Source organism: Polypterus senegalus, chromosome 15 (assembly GCF_016835505.1).
Source record: "Polypterus senegalus isolate Bchr_013 chromosome 15, ASM1683550v1, whole genome shotgun sequence".
NCBI classification, from domain to species: Eukaryota; Metazoa; Chordata; class Cladistia; order Polypteriformes; family Polypteridae; genus Polypterus; species Polypterus senegalus.
In genome coordinates this window covers 113,886,284-113,907,938 of record NC_053168.1, presented here as the reverse complement: position 1 = coordinate 113,907,938, position 21,655 = coordinate 113,886,284, and the positions used below count along the sequence as shown (strand labels likewise).

The following is a 21,655-nucleotide window of genomic DNA, read 5'->3' as shown; positions in this document are numbered from 1 at the left end:
TTTTACAATAGACACTACAAATCAGTTTTATTTTGAAGGAGCTGATCAGCCAATGTCTAGGTTGGGCAATCTAAATCAGAGCTATTAGGTCACATGCATTTCTTTAGTCTTCAAACCCACAATGCGGAGAACCAATCTGAATGGGAGCCAGTTCATCATCATGTCCAAACACATGCTTTAAAACGAGTGATGTCGACTTGGTCATATAAAATATGTCAAACAGCAGAAGGCATTTTCAAAGCTTTGCAGGGCTTTGTCCAATTTGCTACTTTAAACTTCTGTGTCCTCAACCAAAGAAAGACAACGCAAAACAAACACCACTGCAAACCAGTTGGAAAACGATGGAAACTCACTGCTAATTAAGCACAGTGTTTAAAATTGGAGCTTCCACTTACTGATTGCTTCATCTTTGGTGTTGTTGCAGCTTAAATTTCTAGTCCCTTTGGAAATCAATCCAGTATATTTTTATATTGTCCATTTTCTACTGACAAGGTCTGAGCACTTTACAGATACAATACAGTTAACTCTTTCTAGGGAGTCTTATGTCTATGAGCTTGAGTCTAGTTTAAGGTTTTCGATTTCTTAACTCTGTTTCTTGAATTTCCACAAATGTATTTTCTTACGATGATAATGGATGGATGGTTGCCAAGTCACTAAGTAACAAATCTACTAATAAAACCATGTCACAGTCAGCTCTTAGTCACCCTTATTTCTCCTGTTGTGTGGAAAAAAGCAGAGTGCTACAAGTGCATCCATTAGGTTCTTAGTATTTTTGGCAAATTAACTAGTGCCTGGAGATGGTGACCATTGTGCCCAAGTTTTGGCATGTCAGTCCTGCTAATCATAGTTAGCCTCTCAGCATGGAACATTTGGTGTCACTGGAAAATTTGTAAGTAGTCTGGAACATTTAATTAAGCTTAAAAAAATAACAAGATAAACAGGATGTACACAAAGTACACCACAAATGGCACTACACCATGGTGAAGCCATCCTAAATTGTGTCCCAAACTGTTCGGAGGTGGCCCAGCTGTAGCTTAAAATTGCAGAAGAGATATTACTTTATAAACCAACATATCCATTCAGTAATGTTCTGGTGCAAAGACATAGCAAAGAAAACTACAAAGGAGCAAAAATGACATTAATACATAAATGGGAAATCTATGCATTCTTCTATGTGTAACAAAAATCTGGTGTAGTAAATGTATTGCGTGTGCATGTTTTGTGGTTACTATAGGTAAAAACAACTCTTAATTATAATAATAATAATCATTTACCACCCGACCCCATGCTGTCTGGTAGGGGCATATACATTTTGAAAAGCACCTCAGAAAGGACACAGCAGACCACTGACTGGTATAGTTGTAAATTTAGAGGAGCTCAGCTAGTTAAGCAAATGAAAGCTGTGCATCATCAACATGCAAAAGACACAGCTACCCTGCAGCAAGCATTAAAGTGTTATTTTTGCATTTCTTATTGCATATTCCATTGTATGTAAACTTATTAAATATATTTTAAGGGCTTTAAAAGAAACATAAGGCATTTTCATATGCCTCCTAAAACTATATAAGAAATAATGACAAATACTCTTGTATATGATCATACACCTTGGATTTCTAAGCTTTAAATTCCTAGGAGACAAGTTTTGAAATGTGTTTTTCAAGCACTTACAGAAAACACAAAGTACTGATAGAGACCTCCCAAATTATTCATATTTAAGCTATTATTGCCTATTTTATAGTATACCAGAAGTCTAAAGAACCCGATATTACATAATTGTTTTGTACCACCGCCTCTTTACTATTAATTTTTTCAAATATGGCTAACAATGAACTTTTTGATAACCATAATTTGCATAGTGCTGTTTTTTTTAACTCCTCTTGCTAATACTCCTCTTTTTTCGATGCATAAGCTTCTATATAATGTCCTCTAAATCATCAGAATAATAATTTTTGAGTAACAGAAGAGAAAAGTTTCAGGCAAACTATTGTAAACCAGAAACGGAGGCCTCACCATAGTCTTTGTGATTTGCAGAGAAGCCTAGTGGAGGATACTTGAGTAATTGAAGTCAGATCCTCACAAAGCACTAGCCATCATTCAGGCTCTATCAAAACAAGTCCAGCCTCAATTCTAGTAGGATTTGAAGTCTGTAAATTGCACTGCTAGTGGGTGGGTGAGTGGGTCTGGGGGAAGGGCAGGTCTGCTTTTTCGTGCAAATACCAAATCACTTCTTAGACGCAGGAACGTTTTAAATCTGACCGCAACTCTTTATTTTAAAAGAGGCTTAGGAAGTACCTCTAAATAGAGGGCAATAAACAGTTATCACACTATGTCTAGCCTTTTTTGTGAACATTCTATTTTAAGAGCAGAATGAGAAAATAATCACAGATGAAACATTTATTCATTTTTTAACTTAAATGTACAATAAATGTATGTGTGTTTAGAGTAACAATAAGCAGTAATCATGGATAACACTACCAATTAACAGTGTTAATCAACAAATAACTAAAACTAAAAACCCTTAAAGTAATAAATTCAACTTATTCCCAGAGTGAAAAATACATTATTATGCAAAACAAATGCCTAAAAGAATAATAACTGTTCTGTTAATACTTGGAAGCATGGAATGCGGTCTTCTAGTGGTTAAGGCAGAACTGGCTCAGGTGAATCATTTAAACTACAAGAACTCCAGATGAAAAAGCAACTGATCTGTAAGATTTCTTCTCAACATTCTAGAACAACTTATAGCTTATCATATGAATGGTAGTAGTTACAATCTTACTACTGCAGATCAGACACCACTGCCAAAGGGATTTTAAGTTCTACAAGTTGAAATGCTATGCATGCTCTGGTCAAACATCTCAACCTTTTTAGAGAATCAATATATACCAAATAATGTATACTGAAATGTAATTAAAGATAAACATCACTATAAGCATTCTTTAGCAATACTCACCTCATCTTGGCTTTCAGAAAAGAAAAATGAATTTGCTCTGCAGAAGTGAACCAACACATACATGAATGAAGCAACATAATGCGTTGGGTTATTAGCAGAAGGTCAGACCTCACTGCAGGTCATAACTTCATAAAACTTTTGTGTATGCCCTATGATAATCTTTAGCACTGCTAAGTTTTGGTTTTGTTACAGAATGATAAAGTTGCTCAGCAAAAGTAGAAAACTGGAAATCTGCAACACTAGATAAGTAATAAAAGCAAGAGACTGCATCACAACCAAAATACCCTCATAAGAATATTTCTACACGATCTACATTTTTACATACACTGTAATTTTATGCTATTCCAAGGCATGTCTTATTTTCCTTTTGAAATATGCAATCAGCCCCCTCACACGCACAGAGCCATCACTGTGGCTACAACACCAAGCAGCAATTAAAATAACATGCTTAGTGCTTTAGCAATGGCTGAAGTCAGGGCTGGGAACATGTAATGACTAGCAGGTCCAAAATCCAGAAAAGGCAAATCATGACAAAACAGAGCAAATACACAAGGCTTGAGCACAGCTTGAACCAAGTACTTCTTTGAATGCCCACCTTCCCTTTTTTCGTGCGACTATTATATAATCAGTGTTTATCAACACCACCAAACAAAAGAGCCCATAACATTTTGTGTGCTACGTGAAAGACTAAATCTTTTGCAAATATTGAGAGTTTATGTCACATTTTGGAACACAATGTGTGTTACTGTCATGTAAGATGCTTCTACATTTTCTGAGCCCAACTAAAACAGATGAACTAGATCTTTTTCAAACCATAATACAGAATAATATTCTATGGGTATGCAGGGTAGGTCAATGCAAATTGGTTTCTGAATTTCTGACCACACAGAAAATGGTTATGGAGAGAGAGAGAGAGCTCAGCTGACATCACCAGGAAGTAGCAGAGCCAGTGCACACAAGCTCAAAAGTTCTCTCATGGCTGTAGCTGTAAAAGAACTGCACCTGAAGGCCACTGTAATCTAGAAGTTTTGGGTTCATGGCTAACCAGCGGCAGTTACCACAGTGCAAAAAATGTACAACTTGTATTGTTGTGTGATTCCACTGACAGGATTAGATCATGGGCTTATTGTAGCTCCTCACTGAGTCTTTTAAACTCTACTATGAGTACTTGCACTTGTCCTCTGCCAGATAACCAGGGGCCTCATGTATAACGCCATTAGTAGAACTCACACTATAACATGGCGTAAGCACAAAAGCAGAGATGTTCGTATGCACAAAAAAATCCAGATGCATAAATCTGTGTGAATACCAACTTCCACGTTCTTCTGCTACATAAATCCCGGTCAGCGAGAAAAGTAACTCATGTTCACGTGCCTGCTGTCCCGCCCCAACTCCTCCCAGAATTATGCCTCTTTGAATATGCAAATCAATATAAATAGCCCTAAAGCTCAGCCTTCTGTGAAAAGACAATAGCAAAAGCAAGAGGGAAAATAGAAGAATTTCAGCAAATACCAAGAGGAGGCAAGAAAAAACGTACTATTTGTTGGTTTAAACAGTGGTATAAACAACAAAAGAAGTTGATTGAGTGACATAACGTGTCAGAGAAACTCGAAAGCTCAAATTCACAAAGTCACACAGTGCCCAAAATAAAAAAAAAAAAGTTGTCACATATCAAAGTCGCCCCGTGAAAAGGCAAGTCGTAGCCCACCATCTGAGTGTCATATGAAAGCTTATTAGGGTACAGAGAGAAAAAAAAAAAGGCACACAGTGGGGGGAAAAAAGCGCAAAACTTCCACTTTAATCACGTAGTTTATTTTGTCATTAAAGTAGAACATCATAAACTTCATCTTAAAATCATTTAATTTACTAGTTTCTCAAATCCCATCGTAACTAAAGTAGCATGTTAAATACTTTGTTTTGTATTTGATCTTCCATGTGCTCTGTGTGTGTGAGTCACTATGTGCTTCCAGGCTTTCACTTCCTCCGACAGGACACAGAATTCATTACATTCATAATATTTCAGCTCTCTCAATAATTAAAATACTGAGATGTATACTTAATATCATTTTCATGATGATAGGAGTTAAAGCATGTTATTAAACATGGGAACACAGTGGCACAGTGATTGTTCATGTCTCATTCAAGATGCTTGCTGTGCCATGCACGACCTTTGATGAAATACTTTATTGTAGCAGTACTGTATCTTTTAAACGTACTAACCTCCAATTCCTTTCCTTCCTTTTCTTTCTCCAAGAAACCAATCGCCACACAATCAACTCTGTAATAGACGTTAAACCATCTGTAAGCTTAGAACGCAGATTCTTCAAAACTTTTAAGGAACATTGAAATATCTTTGTAGTACGTGTTTAATTATTCAATCCATCTATGCTTCCAGTTTCACGCCAACTCCAGCAAGAATACAGCGCGAGGCAGGAACAATCCGTGAACGGAGCTCCAGTTTCTCGCTAGCACTGCGGCACTGTGTCCTCACATGTTTAATTATTAACAATATAGAAGTTAAAGTTTTATCTGTATAATATAATAAACATATTTTGCTGCATTTCATCTTAAAAATGATATCGTCATCATATGTAAATACGTGCTTTATAAAGTGTCTCAGGTTGTGGAATATTATAACTGTAGTGCAAGTTTACAGAGAATTTTTTTTTTTTTTTACTTTATTAATCCCAAAGGAAATTACCTGGTTTTCGCATAAACCTTGGGGTCAGAGCACAGAGTCAGCCATTGTACAGCGCCCCTGGAGCAATTAAAGGTTAAGGGCCTTGCTGAAGGGCCCAGCAGAGTAGGACCTCTTTTGGCAGTGATGGGGATTCGAACCGGAAACCTTCAGGATACCAGCGCAGATCCTTTGCCTCAGAGGCACCACTCCGCCCCACAATTGTACTTATAAACACAAACAATTCTACAAGAAGCACTTGATGGACTGATTGAGTGCGTTTATAGTTCTTGGGATGAAACTGTTTCTGAACCGCGAGTTCTGTACAGGAAAGGCTTTGAAGCGTTTGCCAGGTGAGAGCAGTTCAATAGACAGCATGGCTGAGGCAATGTGTGCTTGATGCTATATACCGATAATTCTCTTTCCGATCAGCTGCTGTAGATCTGTCATTCCCCACTCAGATGTAGTGATATAAATACTCCGAGTGGTGAGTGAAAGTAATATGGAAAAAGATGATCCGCTGTGGCAACCCCTAACGGGAGCAGCTGAAAGAAGAAAAAGAAGGTGTAGTGAGAGTAACAATGCTAAAGCAGCTATGGTATTTGGAATACTTTGGCTATTACCTGGACCACTATATTGTACAGGTTAATTACAATCAGATGCCTTAAACCAAGAGTTCCCAAAGTGGCCGATATCGACCCCCTGGGGTCGATTTGAACATTCTAGGGGTCGATAGTTTCAATAAAAAAATTTGGTGGTCGACGACAGCAAAAATAGACCCCCTTACTACTGCTATTTGTTTGTTACTTCAAAATATCTATGATTCCAATAGGTACCTAATTAAGAAGTAAAATAATTCCAAAAAACACTTTTTTGATAAAAACACATCACATACAAAACTTGCGAATGAAAAGGTAAAATGTGTCATTAAAAGAGTCACACGTAAGAATGCATGAAAATACATGTAGCACAAACATGTCTGTGCATTGTCTTATCGAACATATCAAAGCAAGTGCGGACATGAAAAACCATTGCATGTCCGCACTTGCTCGTGGTGGGACGAGACGACGGATATTTGATATTAGCAGAATCTATCAGTCTTGTACTGTCATGCTTTCACAAAACACTATAAATTGGTTCGTTTGATGTGACATGTACTTATTTGTGATTTGAACTGAATATAATTATTTATTGAGGAGCAGTACTATAAAAAAGAAAATTAGAGGACACCGTTTATTTATTTGACTTTGACTTAGCCTACATGCTTTATTGGTTTATTTTTTATCACGGGGCTGTCGAAATTGTTTGTTAGTAAAAGTTTTTATTTCTTCAGATAATAATATGACAACCAAAAAAAAAATGCAGACAGTACAGCTTGGACTATTTGTACTTATTTTGAATTTACATACCGTATTTACGCATGTACCACGCGCACATTTTTTCCAAAAAATTAGCATTAACAAAATCAGGTGCACGTCATACACAAGGAAATGTAATTCTGTAATGTTTACTACTTCTGCTTGGGCTCGCTTGCTTGTGCTCTCTCTCGCTCACTTGCTTGCTTGCCCACTCGCGCTCTCTCTCGCTCGCTTGCTCACCCACTCGCGCTCTCTCTCGCTCACTTGCTCGCCCACTCGTGCTCTCTCTCGCTTGTTTGCTCGCCCACTCGCGCTCTCTCTCGCTCGCTTGCTCGCTCACACTCGTGTTCTCTCTCTCTTGCTCGCTTACACTTTCTCTTGACAGCGCTCTGTCTCTCTCTCTCTCTAAACGCTTCCAATACAATCTCAACGAGCGTTGTACACGGGGCAAAACTTTTTTCGTGATTTTCTTTGTAAAAATTAGGGTGCGCATTTTACACGAGGGCGCGTGGTACACGAGTAAATACAGTATTTATTTCATAAATGTCAAAATTGTAAAAAAAACTCTGCTCGTATTTTTTTGCTTTAATTTTCGTTTGTGCAGGTTTTGATATTAAATGTTGCACAAGATAATGCCATATTCCGCAGTCCTTTTATCTTTTTCAATCATTAAATACAAGTGATTAAAATGAAAAGTTTGATATCTAGTGAAATATTTAATATCGAGTATTGTACAAATTTATTAATTTGAGTAAGTAAAGTAAATGACTAGGGGGTCGAAGGTTTTAAAAGTTGTTGGTAAAGGGGTCTGCAGCGGAAAAAAGTTTGGGAACTCTTGCTTTAAACTAATAAATAATATGAAGTTAGTTTCAGTGTATATGATAAAGCTACGTCAGGGATGTGTATCTAAAAAAGAAAGGGTAACCACACAGGAACAGTAGCACTGCTTTGACGCTGGGCGCTGCCGGTTTGCAAAACCCAGCGGAGCACTTGCATATGCCAGGGTTGGAGCTACTGTGAAAATGTGCGTGGCTTTATGCCAAGTTTAGGTTTTATACATCACAATTTAAGCATTGGAAACGTTCGTACGCAACATTTTTGTGTGCGTGCACCCTTTATACATGAGGCCCCTGGTCATCTCTAGTGTAATATTTCTATAGCGTCCTATTTCAAGAAACAGAACACAGACAAGGGTAACACACTGTCAGTATTAAGGCTCATATATATGGTTCAAAGTCAATCCATCATTGTGACAACTAAGGAACCACGTGTTCACATAGTAATAAAATACAAAACTTTCAAATTTCCCATTTAAGAGCATTTTACTATATTATGTAAATTAGAATATTAAAACAAATTTGATAAGAACAGGTCATGCAGCTCAACCAGCTTGTCCACCCTATTCACCCAGATTCTCCAAAATAATATCAAGTGGAAGGTCTCTAAAGTCCTACTGTCTACCACACGGCTTAATAATTTATTCCAGATGCCGCCTATAGTTCTTTGTCCCTAGATTCCAAATCAAGTTACATAAAAATTGCATTGATTGATGCAATATTGTTAACAGTTGGTTTTGGAAGGTCTATAGTTAATAGAAGTTCATATTTTTTAAAACAAACAACTTTTAAATTAAGCATCCAATGGATAGTTAAAATCTGTGCTGAAGTCTGTCTGCCTGCCTCCATGTGCAAGCAGCTGTTGTGCTGGCATTTTAAGTAACTGATATACTAGGGATTTGTTTTGCAATTAGGAGAGGCCATCGGATGTGCAGAATGGGAAAATATAAAACCTGATGTAACCTTTTTTCCAGGTATATTTGAAAGAGTAAATTAACCAGTAATTTTGGTCAGTAAAACTACCATTTTACTGTAACTGTATTATAAAGAACAAAATACTGCCATAAAATATTTGAAACAAATACCAAATGTTCCAATAAATTTTGCTTTGGGTAGAGATGACGGTATAGATAGTAGAATTACTGCCTTAAAGGACTTCGGTTCTGTTTTACTTCCTAAACTCTTCACGTTTAAACCTGAATTGGCTCATGAAAAAAATAACAGAATATACCCAGGACTAGAAACTGGTGGTAGTCAACTAGTCTAAAGCTATATGATTTCTTGTTGGGCTAGTAATTATTAGCAGAAAAAGAAGTAATATTACTGAAGTGGGCTATTGATTTTTATCTTTTGTTGAAAGCTCTATTATTAGTATACGCATGGAATTCTCCTTAGGGGGATGATCCATTAAACAGATACCTTGATAAACACAAGCCATAATAAAACATGCAAAGTTTGTGCTTATTTCAACTTGTGCAGAGATCTGTGAAGTGACTCTCATAGTTTTACTCTGACAGGTTGGTTTGGAGTATTTTTCTTTAAATTAACAACTCAGTGATTGCAATCAGCAGCTCTCTCTTTTCTTGTCATAAGCCCTTAACTGTTCTTCTATGCATGTTTCCTTTATAACTACGCTGTCATACAACTATGTCTTTAAAGGTGTCTGTGCTGTGGTGATGATACTGTAATCAGGTTTTAGGAATTTTTGGGAGACCCATTTTCATGTTCAGGACCTAGCAAGGAAAGTTGTAATTAAGCAACTAGTGCCTAATGTATTATTGTTTACATTTACTCCCCCAATTCAGGCTTCCAATCACACAATGCAATGTGAGGATATAGCGGGTTGGATAATGGATGGATGGACAATTTATTTTTGCATAGCCCAAAATCACACAAGGCCCCCCAGCCTTGACTCGCTAAGAAGACAAGGAAAAATCCCAAAAAAAAACCCTTGTAGGGAAAAAAATGGAAGAAACCTTGGGAAAGGCAGTTTAAAAACAGACCCTTTCCAGGTAGGTTGGGCACAAAGTGGATGACAAAAAGAAGGGGGTCAATGCAATACAATACACAGAACAGAATAAATCCTCAATACAGTATAAAAATAAAAATGATATCACATAATGTGATTTGGATTTGTTTAGAGTCCTGGAGACCTAAGCCATCAAGCTGCCTCCCCCATTTGGCCAATCCACAGCTGAAACAGCACTGGGCCAGCCAATCCGATGAAAGGACCCCTCTACCACACGATTCCTGCGATCCTCCATCAGGGATGACTTTACCTTAGGCAGGCAAAACAACCTGGCAGGTGGGCCGTCAAAGTTGGTTATTTGTAATTTTCACATTTAGTTTATACAGTAGTTGAAACACCTATGGATATGTTACATGCAGCAGGCTGACAAAAAACTCTTACCTTCTGGAGCATAAGCGTTACCCTTGAACCACAGTTTTGGTGCACAGCAAAAAGCAAAAAGGGTAAATAGAGGAGGAACAGTTGAGTATAGGTAATACAATAATGACTGGATAAAATCAACCGGCTTTAATTTGATTCATAATAATATTTTCAATTATCACCCTGACCTGAGCTCAATGTAAGAGACAAATGAACAATCAATACGTGCTTTCTGACACACAGCATTTTAGTTTTTACAGGTTTTGATGAGGGTACTAGAAAAGTTTACATTTACAAAACTAATTGGATGTGGGACAAAGTCTTTTGTCTCACTGAAACTGCATCCACAAATCAAACAGCGGGTAAGCAGACCAGACTCTTTTTGTTCTGATTATCAGGGTCTGCGGCACGTTTAAAGAGCAACTCAACCATAGCTGCTTTGGTTCCAGGAATGCCGAAATCATTTCCGTACAGTAACAGATGAAAAAGGCACATATGCAAAATCAAGAGCATGCACACACCCTGCATGTCCCTAACGTGCAAGTTTTCAGACATGCAATTGCACTTGCCAGCCAACGGCTAGGACATGCGGTTTTTAAGTCTACAAATGCAGACATATTACAAAAGGAACCATCTGCTCTGCCCAACATGGATTTGTCAGTTTCAAGTGAAATAAGACCATTAATAAACTGTTACAAGGCACCCAGTGAATCATCTGGTGGATAATCATCTTCAGTGTTTCTTCTGAACAATACTGTCAAAGCTAACTCACTCACTTTCATACTGACCATGGATTTAAATTTCACGCGTGTTAAGTAGATTCATGTCTCCAAAACACCAACATAGTATACATAAAGTCACACAAGCTGAGGACTACTGCATCACACTATGCCACAACAACAAACACATAAGCAAGCAAGTCCAAAAGAACAAAATGTGTTTGTTCATTTCTAACTATTATTGAAGAAACTCCTGCACAGATTGAAAATAAAAACAAGAAGAATGTCTGTTAATTCATCCATTTTCTAAGGCACTTATCCAGTTGAGGTTGGCATGAACCTTGTGTGAGCCTACTGAAGGGTACACTTATGTACACAACATTCATTTCTCATGCAGGGCATTTTAAGAAATGCAAATTAATCTGACACACACCATTTTATGACAGAGAAGAAAAAGGCAAGAATGACATGTAATTCTACTTCTAATTCAAATTCTAATTCAAAAAGTATTATTACAAAAAAAAGTGGATATAGTGTCAACAAAATGTACCCAACAAAAAGGCATCAAAAATACTGAGGCAATTCTTGTCTACTGCACCAAGTTAAATAGTAAACTAGTAACATTACTAATGAAGCAGTTTGGCTTACCCTCTTAGCCAACTAAAAACCCTGAAAAACTAAAGACTGAAAAATTTCTTGCTCACCTCACATTTTTCTGCCTATACATTTATTTATATTAAAGCCAGGTCTTTTTACCAGCTTGCCAGTGAGCCTTTTCCCCAACTTATGTCCTAACAGGTTAAGATAATTCTTTTAATCTGTGGTACAAAATCACTTCCAGTGGCAGAAATGTTATATAATGCTATTGGGCATTGCTACATGTAACGACGATACCTTGAACCCTTCCTCCCCTTCATTTTAGGATGCCTGCCCTCTTTTTAATAAACCAGACCATCCACAACGCCTTTACCTAGTAGGCACTGCCTGCTGTTCAACAGAACTCTAAGATAATATCACTGCCCTGCTTGCAGTTTGTTCACTTTCTTCTCCTGTGACTTCCCTTCTATTATACACTCTGCACACACACAAAGCTTTATATCTCTTTAGAATCACTTGCTACAATACTATTGTGAAGACTGGTCTCCATCCATACAAGTGTGTATTTCCTTAATGGGGCTTCCATTTGGTTCCTCCACACTGCCCATTGTTATTGTTTGCCTATCACTGACCATCCCTTATACTATGCATCATCCATTCTGTAAGCATACTGCAGGAAAATAAAGTTATGGGCAAATATGAATGAAAACAAGCACCTACAGTCATGGTAATGAAATTTAGGCAACACTATCTCTTTTAAAGTAAATGAGAACAGCAGTATGTCAACTTATAATGCTTTTGTACTAGCACAATGCATACCTTTATACTGTTGCAGCAGTGATTTCACACACCTTGATGTCTGGTTGTCATGTGGTAGCAACAGACATAGCATTAATATCCCACCAAAAATGGCAGTGACCACAAAAAAATCAAATTGCCAGAATACCAAGACATTAAACAATTTGAATTCACTCAAAATCATGAAATGAATTACAGAAATTAATTCCTTCTCAAAAAACCCAATAAGAAAAAAAAAGCACGAAAATATGTGGAATAAACCCACAGAAGAATTAAATATTCCTGTTTATACAACACTGTGTTGCACAAATGTCTCCTTGCATTACCTTAATAATAACAATTCCAAGAAAGACTGTAAAAGAATTATAAAAGTCAAAGAAACATAAACAATTCTGATACTTGAAATGATTAACCATAGTAATCAGCCTTAATAAACAGTAATTAATCAAGTTAAATTTTCTTATTAAAAGGATTTGTTTTGATGACTTATTTAGGAAAGGTTATGTTGGCAGTACAGTTGTTTAAAGAATGCAAAACCTGTTGTCAAAATAACAGCCACTAAAAGTACCAATGCTATTAAGTCAAGAAGTGACAAGATTAATTAAAAAAATAAAATCGGGTGCATTTTTGGCTCATGTCACTTTAGGGCCTCCATAGATAGATAGATAGATAGATAGATAGATAGATAGATAGATAGATAGATAGATAGATAGATAGATAGATAGATAGATAGATAGATAGATAGATAGATAGATAGATAGATAGATAGATAGATAGATAGATAGATAGATAGATAACTTTATTAATCCCAAGGGGAAATTCATAATTTCCATAATGTTAAAAAAATGTGGTTTAAAGGTGGTTAGGAATATATGATGGTCTTGAAAGAGTACAGTTGACAGTAACAGCTCAGAATTAATTAATTAGTCTGTTAATTAACAGGAATTAACTGGTGTGTAGAGCAAAGATGACATTTTTTCCATTTCCTTCTATAGTCTCATAATATATACAATATATAACAATACAGTATATATAATAATTTACAATCTAGTACAGTGGAACCTCGGTTTACGACCATAATTCGTTCCAAAACTCTGGTTGCAAACCGATTTGGTCGTGAACCGAAGCAATTTCCCCCATAGGACTGTATGTAAATTCGATTAATCCGTTCCACACCATATGAACTGTATGTAAATATATGTATTTTTAAGTTTTTAAGCACAAATATAGTTAATTAAACCATAACATTGAATAACAACAACAGAGAAAACTAACACTGCTATAGCGCTACCAACCGCATGGCTAAAAACACTTTTTTTAATGAGTTTTAAGCACAGGGAAAAAAATGAACATTTAAAAAAATCCATAATTTAATAAGCCACCAAGAAAAGTAACATTGCAACAATGCACACTACGAACCGATCGCTGTAAACAGAAGGGAAAACAAAATCAAGCCCAGTGCATTCTTTAACTGCCTTCCTACCTTATGCGTCCAGCTCTCTCTCTCGCGCTGCCTGTGTGTGTGTGTGTGTCTCTCTCTCCCGCGCTGCCTGTGTGTGTGTGTGTCAAACCGAAAGGGAAACTGGCTTGTTCGTATACGGAGTGTGTGGTCCTGAACCGAGGCAAAAGTTTGGCGAACTTTTTGGTCGTAAACCAATTTGTATGTGTACCGAGACGTTCCTGAACCAAGGTTCCACTGTACATGGAAATTACGATCATGAGATGGAATCAGCTCTTTGACTTATTTAGGATGGATGATACTGTGGAATCAAAACTGAGATGCAGTAAATGGTTAAATTGCTAGTCCTAAGAACTGATGTCAAGCTGAACAGTTAAGCCTTAGCTGGTGCTTATTGTGCAAATGACAAATTAATCACATTTCCTTGTGATAGTACTGACAAAAATATTAAAATACTAGCAAAATACCCGCGCTTTGCAGCGGCGAAGTACTGCCTTAAAATTTTTATTAAGAAGAAAATGAAACCTTTTTAAACTGAAGGAAAATATAGCAATAATTATTTGTTAAGGATCTCTTTGTATACCACATTGTGAGTTTGGCCCTCCGGTTGTAATATGACCAAGCTGTGCGCTGAGCTTACTCTTGAGCATGCAACGTACAGTTGGCCATGTGAACAGGAATCTTGTTTCAAATCTCACAGGTTGGATTGCTGCTGTCATAATCAGTTTGAGTTTCATGGTTTGTTTCAATTACAACAGTATTTGTAGGACTTGTGTTGAAGAGACATTCGGCATCTGTCAAGCGTTGTAAGTATACAATTGGTTTCATCGATAACTTCACATCCAGCTTTTGAGAGTTTAAACATTCATAAACATCAAAGTGTCCACTACTCAAATCGTCACCTGTAATTCTAAGATGTTTAAGAGGCATAGGCGGTTGTCGAAAGGTGTAAAATATTTGGCCATTTCGGTACACTTGAAAGCATCAACCGAAAAATTCAGCAGCAGCCATCAACTCACATGCAGATCCATAGGTGAAGGGTTTAAGCATATAATATAATGCTCCTGTGTAGTATAATTATCTCCTGTACCGTCATCAGTCCACACCTTGAACCTGTCCCAGTCATTCAATACATAAGACATAATGTTCCTCCGGATATCAAGAGTGAGCCTGATATGGCCGTGCAATATGTAAGAAAGAGAATGGAAAGGTAGGTGCCATATCTGGGCATGGAAACCACTCTGTAAGTGACAGTTCTTTGATCGAGGCTGATCATCTCGATAGACATGTTAATGCGGGTACAGTTGGAATGATAAAGGAAATGGGTACCTGAACAATGGAAAATAAGTCTAAAATACCTACACAATAACTATAATCGTAATAAATGAACAATAAAACAGCGGAGAAGCCGTGGATTAAATAAAAAGGCTGTAGTTATCAGCAGGGAGGCGTGAATCGGCGCGAAGCAAGGAAGGGAATGTAGAGACCGGGCGATGGATGGCCTTATATAGGCAGGCAGCCAACAGCGTGGAGGCGTTGGGATGGGGACCCAACGCCTCACCTGGTGGCCGAGCTGCAAGCTATGGACGTATATATGTACGTAAGTAGGATTCATTTAGGGTTAGGAACCCGCGTACCAAATTTCTTGAAGATGGGCCCATAAGTAACAAAGACCGTTGAAAAGTTCAATATGGCGGCCGACAGTGGCATCATACCACCGAAATAAGTACCAAATTTCAGCCTTCTACCTACACGGGAAGTTGGAGAATTAGTGACGTTGGAAAGTTCAATATGGCAGCCGACAGTGGCGTCATACCACCGAAATAAGTATGCACATTGGTTTTGGTTAGCGCAGGGAAGCCGCCTACCAAATTTCGTGAAGATGGGGCCATGAATAAGAAAGTTCAATATGGCGGACGTTGTTGACCGTTATGACCGTTATGCATAGAATTTCGAAATGAAACCTGCTTAACTTTTGTAAGTAAGCTGTAAGGAATGGGCCTGCCAAATTTCAGCCTTTTACCTACAAGGGAAGTTGGAGAATTAGTGACGTTTGGAAAATTCAATATGGCGGCCGACAGTGGCGTCATACCACCGAAATAAGTACATACATCGGTTTTGGTTAGCGCAGGGAAGCCACCTACCAAATTTCGTGAAGATGGGGTCAGCCTTCTACCTACACGGGAAGTTGGAAAATTGGTGACGTTGGAAAGTTCAATATGGCGGACGACAGTGGAGTCATAGCATCGAAATAAGTAAGTACACCGGTTTCGGTTAGCGCAGGGAAGCCGCCTACCAAATTTCGTGAAGATGGGGCCATAAATAAGTAAGTTCAACATGGCGGACGTTGCCGATCGTTATCGACCGTTATGACCGTTACGTGTAGAATTTCGAAATGAAACCTGCTTAACTTTTGTAAGCAAGCTGTAAGGAATAAGCCTGCCAAATTTCATCTTTCTACCTACATGGGAAGTTGGAGAATTAGTGATGAGTCAGTGAGTGAGTGAGTGAGTGAGTGAGTGAGTGAGTCAGTCAGTCAGTCAGGGCTTTGCCTTTTATTAGTATAGATACTAATATGAATGATACAAAATGATAATATGTAAAGTAGGTTTCATTTTCATTCACAATTAACCTGTTGAATGTGGTGCTCAAAACTCTAGTCATTAAACTTGTACTGAACCACATTAACCAGAGGAGGTCATAGTTTGCCTTAAAATCAGGAGTTTTTTTAAGAATACAATTTTTTTTTACTATTTATTAAATTTGCCAACATTAAAATCACCAAAATAATACATTTGAATGAGGCTAAAATTATTGGAGTTATCTGGCATCAAATGCATTATAAGATGTCTTCCACTAGCATTGTCACATTAGGTCTTTCCATGAGGATCTATTAACCGTAGGGTTCAAAGTGAACTTGAAGTCCTGTTGCTTCTCTGTTAGAGCTAGATCACATATTCCAGTACTTAATTATTGTATAAATGACTCTACAGATGCTGACTTGGTTGTGTTGCCAATTCACATTTAACTCTCAATTGACATTTGCTCATTGTTGCATTATGATCTACAAACAGAATCTGTCCAGTGTCTCATGATGTCCTTGTCATTAACCTTGTTTTTCAATTACATTGTAATATAGGCTACAGTATCTGTTGCCTTTTGTAATATCTACCGCATCTTTGGTGCCTACTCTGAAAGGTGCATTATACGATAAAGACTAAACGACTAAATAATAATTCACTGTAAACACTCTTGATAACAACACATAAGCTTAATTATGATAACTTGTCTTTCTCTCTATTGACAAAAAATTATAATAGTACTGCAGACAAACTGGTAATCCTTATAGCTGTACCCTTACGCAAGAACACTCACTTTCTGCGCTGCAAGGTGCAAAGCGGTCCTGCAGCTATGGTCGGCCTTGTTAACGTCAGCTCCAGCCTTCAGGAGAGTCTCGGCACAGTCCAGCCTATCTGCAAGCACACAATACATGAGTGGCGTCCGGCCAAAATGGTCCATAGCATCCCGTAGTGCTGGATTACCTGTTAGGGTAAAATAACAATAAACAACTGAATACAATACAATACAGTTTATTTTTATATAGCTCAAAATCACACAGGAAGTGCCGCAATGGGCTTTAACAGGCCCTGCCTCTTGACAGCCCCCCAGCCTTGACTCTCTGAGAAGACAAGGAAAAACTCCCAAAAAAACCTTGTAGGGAAAAATGGAAGAAACCTTGGGAAAGGCAGTTCAAAGAGAGACCCCTTTCCAGATAGGTTGGGTGTGCAGTGGGTGTCAAAAGATACAAAATATTTGAAAAATTCCAGCAAAAGTTTCTAAGTATTAGTTCTATATATGCACCTGATATTTTACGTTTATTTTCCATAACCATTTCCATATTACTGTATTTGCAATTGCTATGGCTGTTACCAGTCAAGTGAGAAGTTAGTAGCTGGACATATTGTGACATCACATTCCTCCAATTTAATATGGCAACTCGAAGTACATTATATCAGATTATTGGATTCTTTCACAAAACAATCTATTTTGTAGTTTAGTTAGGGGAAAGCAAAACAAGGTTGCAAAAGTACCTTTTTGCTAGCTTTCTTTTGACTCTGGATTTCATTTCAGCATATTGGTTTATGATGATCACTATTATTGGCCCGACCCCAACCCAAACACACCCCACCCTCTCCGATATTCAGACCCATTTGGCTATTCCTGACTCTGTCTCTGCCCTGTCCTACCTTCTGGCTCTTTTCCTTGGGTTACAAGAAATTAAAACTAAAAGACACTTCCAATCAGACAATAGGGCAGGATCTCACTGCCTGTATGGCTGACTATGTGCTATTAGATCTGTTTACAATGCTTGGTTCTCTTGATTCTCAGTTTGACTGCAGTATGTAGCATGTCTTCATTTCTGCTATATCCTTCATTACCTGGATGCAGCCTCTTTTTATTTCAATCTCAGTGAAATCAGTACACTTATTTTTTGATTAGCAAATGCTTAGAAAGCCCTACCACCAATTAATCAACTGTTTTATAAACCATCTTTCACACAATGCGCTATCACGTGGTGCTTTATAAGGCATGCAACACGAGGAGTATCTTGTCTTGCTAGACCTCTTCCAAATTACATACAAATTTTTTTCACTCTTCACGCTGCTTTAGAAAATGTAGATGAACAACAGTAGTCAAACAAAAGTCTTTGTAAAACTAATATACTGTGTATATACATACATACACACACACAGTGGTACCTCGATATATGTCTGCTTTGGAATAAGTCCAACTTGGTATACGTCCTGTTTGGACACGAAAAATATATATTTTTGGGAATACGACTTGCGTGCTAGAACACCACACGCTACCCTTGTTTACCTCTCTCAAGACAAAGCCACGACTGCCCACGAGCGTCTCTGTGAATTTTCACGTGTGTGGTATAGTGGGTCCACAGCTCCTGTCAAAGGCCAGCTTTAAAATAAATAATCACCGCGCTCGCGGCTTGGTGAGGGGGCGTGGTGGTTATGTGGCGGAAGGTTCTCAGGGCGATTCGCGATGTGGGCATTTCTCACCTAAGTGCACAGGTGAGAGACCATCCACATTCGTGATTGTTCCAGGGGCTGCTTATCTTGATAAATAGAAGCGTGAGTCGGCTAGAATGGGAGGAAAAGGAAAGAACGGACGGGAGGTTGCGCTTGCGAGAGAGAGAGAGAGCACGTGCATATGAAGTAGCTGAAGTAGGCAGAGTGAAGGTCAGCTGCAAGAAGGGCGACTCCCCTGTTGGGAAACAGGGGGGCCACCAGGTAAAAAGGCACCGGCTTCTTCTTCTTTTTTTTTTAAAAGAATGCTTCCTGGTCTATTTTAACCTTGTTGTTTTTAAGAAGACTTTTTGCTATTGTTTTTAACCTCCACGTTTCACTTCTGATTTTATGGATTATTTATTGGGACTTTGGAGACTGCACTTTAATTTGAACACGTTATTTTGTCGATCTATACTAATAAAAGGCAAAGCCCTCACTGACTGACTGACTGACTCATCACTAATTCTCCAACTTCCCGTGTAGGTGGAAGGCTGAAATTTGGCAAGCTCATTTCTTACAGCTTACTTACAAAAGTTGGGCAGGTTTCATTTTGAAATTCTACGCGTAATAGTCATAACTGGAAGCTATTTTTCTCCATAGACTATAATGGAGTTGAGCTGGATGGCCGTGAGGGGCAGAGTTTCGTGTGACATCATCACGCCTCCCACGTAATCACGTGAACTGACTATCAACGCATTAAGTAGAAAACCGGGAAGAGCTCAAAAAAGCGCTGAAGAAAACATGCATTATATAATTGAGAAGGCAGAGAAACAATAAGAAGCGAGCGACTGACATATACAACCATATTCAAGAGTGCTGCTACTTCGGAAACAAAGCACGGTGTAAACCTAAAGTTTAAATTAAGTTCATAAACAGGCTGCCACTGGCGTTTGTAATTTAGTGCCTGCCCATATAAGGCCGTCCGTCAGCGGCAATCCAATAGAAACACTGCCGCTAAATATTTACGGGTGAAGGACTGTGCTTATGCAGAGGAAGATGAGATGGTCAGGGTGGTGTTTGGCACAAACTCAGCGAAACTGTGAGAGAAACTTTTAAGTGCTGGGTCTTAGCTAACATTACATACAGCCGTGGACATCACACGAGATGGCACCAGCACAGCTGGGAACCTTCGATGCAAGAACACCAAGTGGCTCACGTGAACTGACGCAGTGCACAGACAAAAAGCAACAGTTCCAAAGAGTTCTGAACAAAAACCAAATTACACAATTGAGAAGGCAGCAAAAAAATATGAAGCATCCGATACATACAAGCATATTCATAAGTGCAGCTACTGCGGAAACAAAGCACACGGTGGAAAAAGTCAATGTCCCGCTAAAGGAAGACAGTGTAAAAAAAAAAACCCGTGCATGCAGTGTGTCACATCTCAGATAAAGAAGAAGACGAGCTGTTTATTGATGCAGTAAGAAATAAATCGATGAATGAAACCTCTTATCTTTACAACGATTGACAAACACGGAATGTAACTTGAACACAACACATCGTACAAATACGACCCTGATTGAAAGAAATAATGATAATCAAATCCTTGATGACTGCAACACTCAATAACACTCACAAAACAATTACTGTATATTGACAATCATGTTACGTTATTTTTAAAATGTTCCCTTTTCTTTTTCATAACTTCTTTAACACACTACTTCTCCGCTGCGAATATATATATATACCCCGATCTACATACTCTCAAATAGACAAGCCATACGCCGTGGCGCAATTGTAGAGGCTTCGCCTCTAGCGCCAACATCCGAGGTTTGATTCCTGAGAATGGATGCACCGACTATGTACGTGCGATTCCCGATTCATTTTACTCTCGCATCTCCTTGGTTTAGGACGTATGAAAAAATATGCGGTTAACGCAGAATCATGTTACGTTATTTTTAAAATGTTTCCTTTTCTTAGCACAAGCACAGCTGAGAAGCTTCGATGCATGTACTCCATAACGCGTTAAAATAAATAACGCATTTAATCACACGTTCAAATCCAAGCAAAGGGGAACTTTTGTCAATGCATGATTTCCTGGTACATCGATTACACTGATGCACACATCACCGCTGCAAAAATGTTAGAGTCGGAATAAAGCGCGTTCCTACAACTGATCGGAGGAAACTTTCATTTCAAAAGACTACCCGACCGAAGTCTTGATAAAAGCATGGTTTTGTGCACACTGAAAAGTAAGCAAAATTAGATGCATTACAGAAAGTGGACTTTGTGGATCTTCCTGGGGATCATTGGACTTCCGTGACCATTAGTAATTCTAATTACATCTAATTACAAAATTTTCAATGATCACACTGTTTTATCCTAATGTACAAAATAATTTTGGCAAAGGTTACTCAGAGTTTAAAGATTAAGTTGGTCAAATTACCTTTTATGTTTCTGACTTATTTTATTATGAAGAAAAACTGCACTTTATGTTGAAATATTGGTTATTATTATTTAAAGACAATACCATTCTGAAAATGTACTTAAAGTACTTAAACTACCACTTTATTTTTAAGTCTGTCCAATTTTAACCAGGGATGATATCTTTGTTTCTGTTTTGAATTCAAATACAGTTTAAAAGCATTTTTTTTTTCAGAAATTAAAAGAGCTTGAGTTTACAATATTCATGTCCATGTCTACTATTTGATTCTGTCGCCCACTAAAACCCTTTTAAATTAAAAAAAAAACATTTGCGATTTGGGGCAAATTTTCATGTGTGATTACATACGATTAATCAAGATTAATTATTACACAGCCTCTAATTAATTGGATTAATTTTTTT

The 21,655-nt window shown here is 37.9% G+C and overlaps 1 protein-coding gene across 3 annotated transcripts in view; it reads right to left on the bottom strand.

Moving 5' to 3' along the window:
* The window catches only part of invs (inversin), a 202,741-nt gene that overhangs the window by 110,566 nt on the left and 70,520 nt on the right, over positions 1-21,655 (bottom strand). For 2 of the 3 annotated variants that reach the window (XM_039737489.1, XM_039737490.1), the window contains one exon: positions 17,162-17,328. In XM_039737489.1, coding sequence (XP_039593423.1) covers positions 17,162-17,328 — 167 coding nt within the window. The remainder of the gene's footprint in view (positions 1-17,161; positions 17,329-21,655) is intronic. The other variant, XM_039737491.1, reaches the window with a different exon arrangement.